Here is a 3513-nt window from a genome sequence, read left to right on the forward strand (position 1 = left end):
GGGCCTCCCCCAGGCGCAAAAAGCCCTCCTGGCAGAGAGAGCACCGCTTGCGTCGGGGCAAAGCGCTGCTCTTGGCGGAACAGATGAGATTTAGCTGGAAGCATTTAGCAAATGTCAAGCATTAAAGAAAGTGACTGATCTACCTCTGTTGAAACTGACCTAAAAGGCAGCACGAAAGAAGTAAGACTTACTGAGCTTGGAATTCATTCTGCTTGCTTTTAAGGTGCTTTAGCCTCTCTTTCTTTTCAGAAAACCTGGAAAAGAATAACGTGCAAGTTGAAGAAAGCACAGAAAACAAGATGCATCCTGACCGATAATGCCAGCTCTCATAGAGAAAAGGACATCAGAAGAGCCCTGCTGGATCAGACCAGGGGTCCATCTAGTCCAGCATCCTGTCTCACACTGTGATCTCACAGTTCCTCTGGAGGGCCAACAATGAGGCAGAGACACCGAGGCCTTCATAAGAACATCCGAAGAGCCCTGCTGGATCAGAACAGAGGTCCATCTAGTCCAGCATCCTGTCTCACACAGTGATCTCACAGTTCCCCTGGAGGGCCAACAACAGGGCAGAGAGGCCGAGGCCTTCATTAGAACATCAGAAGAGCCCTGCTGGATCAGACCAGTGGTCCATCCAGTCCAGCATCCTGCCTCACACAGGGGCCAGCCAGTTCCTCAGGAGGGCCAACAATGGGGCATAGAGGTCAAGGCCTTCACAAGAACATTAGAAGAGCCCTGCTGGATCAGACCAGTGGTCCATCCAGTCCAGCATCCTGCCTCACACAGGGGCCAGCCAGTTCCTCAGGAGGGCCAACAATGGGGCATAGAGGTCAAGGCCTTCACAAGAACATTAGAAGAGCCCTGCTGGATCAGACCAGTGGTCCATCTAGCCGATCATCCTGTCTGACACAGAGGCCAACCAGTTCCTCTGGAGGGCCAACAACAAGGTAGAGAGGCCAAGGCCTTCTTAAGAACATCAGAAGAGCCCTGCTGGATCAGACCAGTGGTCCATCTAGCCGATCATCCTGTCTCACACAGTGGCCAACCAGCAACAACAGGGCAGAGAGGTCGAGGCCTTCATTAGAACATCAGAAGAGCCCTGCTGGATCAGACCAGGGGTCCATCCAGTCCAGCATCCTGCCTCACACATGGGCCAGCCAATTCCTCTGGAGGGCCAACAACAGGGCAGAGAGGCTGAGGCCTTCATAAGAACATCAGAAGAGCCCTGCTGGATCAGACCAGGGGTCCATCTAGTCCAGCATCCTGTCTCACACAGTGATCTCACAGTTACTCTGGAGGGCCAACAACAGGGCAGAGAGGCTGAGGCCTTCATAAGAACATCAGAAGAGCCCTGCTGGATCAGACCAGGGGTCCATCTAGTCCAGCATCCTGTCTCACACAGTGATCTCACAGTTCCTCTGGAGGGCCAACAACAGGGCAGAGATGCCGAGGCCTTCATTAGAACATCAGGAGAGCCCTGCTGGATCAGACCAGTGGTCCATCCAGTCCAGCATCCTGCCTCACACAGGGGCCAACCAGTTCCTCTGGAGTGCCAAGAACGGGGAAGAGAGGCCGAGGCCTTCTTAAGAACATCTGAAGAGCCCTGCTGGATCAGGCCAGTGGTCCATCTAGTCCAGCCTCCCGTCTCACACAGTGACCAACCAGCAAAACATGCTGGACTAGATCTTGGCCTGCTCTGGGGAGGCATTCCTTCTTTTTTTTTTAAAGCAGTCCTTGCAGGACTGATGGACCACTGCTCTGAGCAGAAAGGAAGGAGACCCAGAGTGGCTAATAGTCTCCTTTCCCTTCCCCTCCCCACAACAGACACCCTGCGAGGTAGGCGGGGCTGAGAGAGCTCTGAGAGAACTGCTCTTGAGAGAACAGCGCTGAAGGAACTTGTGACTGACCCCAGGTCACGCCAGCAGCTGCACGCAGAGGAGTGGGGAAATCAAACCTGGTTCTCCCAGATTAGAGTCCACACTCTTAACCACTACACCATACTGGCTCTCATGGGCACCATATTGAGGACCCCTGCTGTAGGAGAACGGGTCTGGGGAACCCGCAGGTTAGAACCAGAACAGAACAATCACTGGCAGGGGAATCCAGGAGCATCAGTAGAGGCAGGGCTATTTTGGGGCAGGAACGCACAGGAACGGAGTTCCGGCTGGCTCCCAAGTTGGCCACGCCCAGCAGGAACTCATTAGCATAACAGGCCACACCCAACAGCAGAAACCTATTAGGATTGGCTACATTAGGGGTGTGTGGCCTAACATGCAAAGGGGTTCCTGCTCCAAAAAGAGCCCTGGTTGACAACGAACAAGGTAAACAGAATAAGAAGGGAAAGGTGGGTGTGGCTGGATGAGCACACTTCTGGTAACATGGGGGTGCGGCCTAATGTGCTAATGAGCTGTGCTGTCAGGGGTGTGGCCTAATATGCTAATGAGTTCCTGCTGTTGGGTGTGGCCTATTATGCTAATGAGTTCCTGCTGGGCTTTTTCTACAAAAAGAGCCCTGGAAACCGTGAAATGACGCAGAATCTGAAATCTGGATTCGGTGACGGGACTCTGACAGACGTGGGCCGAAAGGCTGAAGAGTTGACAATGCGACAGTGGAACGCGAAAGGGGAAGAACGATCACTTGGCTTTTCTTCCCCTTTGGGCTTGAGCCACCGTCCTACTAGGCATGTTTTTGTTGCACTGCTTAAACCCACTTCTAAGACACATTGCAGAAAACAAAACTATGTTTAAAAAGAACATGGAAAGTGGCAACAGTTGTGTGCTCTTTTGCGTTGCCATGGCTTACGGCAACAGTCGCCAGGCTGTAAGGAACAGACTGAACGAAAACATTAAATGCTGCTGTGTGCCCATCGGCAGAGGAGTGTGCACAATGTGCCTCTGCGTGATTTGCTGCTCTGGTTTGGTATCCTTTCGATCAAGCGCTGGGGATGTGTAATTCTACTGGGTTTCTGGTTCTGATTGGACTCAATAAATCACACCTGTCTGATTCAGAGGCACAACCAAATCACTGGTCTTCGCAGGAGGCTGCCCACTGCATCTCTGCGTGAGTCCCAGCCCTGGGCTTCCCTTCAGGAGACCCATTCAGAACAGTTAAGTCTGAGTCTCAAAAAAAAAAAAAAGTCTGAGTCTCGTAGCACCTTAGAGAGCCAGTTTGGTGTCGTGGTTAAGTGTGTGGACTCTAATCTGGGAGAACCGGGTTTGATTCCCCACTCCTCCACTTGCGCCTGCTGATGTGACCTTGGGTCAGTCACAAGCTCTGGCACAGCTGTCCTTGAAAAAGAGCAGTTTGTGTCACTCAGCCCCACCCACCTCACAGGGTGTCTGTTGTGGGGAGGGGAAGGGAAAGGAGTTTGTAAGCCGCTCTGAGACTCCAAGTGAAGGGCGGGGTATAAATCCAATCTCTTCTTCTCTTCTTCTTCTTCTTAGAGACCGACAAGCAAGGCGCTACTAGACTAAAAACTAACTGTTCCATTGCAGGACAACAGGGCTTCCCTCTGAA

The 3513-nt window shown here is 52.3% G+C and overlaps 1 protein-coding gene across 1 annotated transcript in view; it reads right to left on the reverse strand.

Moving 5' to 3' along the window:
• Nucleotides 1-3051, reverse strand: part of ATG14 (autophagy related 14) — a 29550-nt gene extending 26499 nt beyond the window's left edge. The window contains exons 1-2 of the mRNA XM_015412092.1: nt 3023-3051; nt 192-254 (exon numbers count right to left, since the gene is read on the reverse strand). Coding sequence (XP_015267578.1) covers nt 192-254; nt 3023-3051 — 92 coding nt within the window. The remainder of the gene's footprint in view (nt 1-191; nt 255-3022) is intronic.
• Nucleotides 3052-3513: the final 462 nt, after the last annotated feature.

This window comes from Gekko japonicus, unplaced genomic scaffold (genome assembly GCF_001447785.1).
Source record: "Gekko japonicus isolate JY-2015 unplaced genomic scaffold, Gekko_japonicus_V1.1 scaffold1515, whole genome shotgun sequence".
NCBI lineage: Eukaryota > Metazoa > Chordata > Lepidosauria > Squamata > Gekkonidae > Gekko > Gekko japonicus.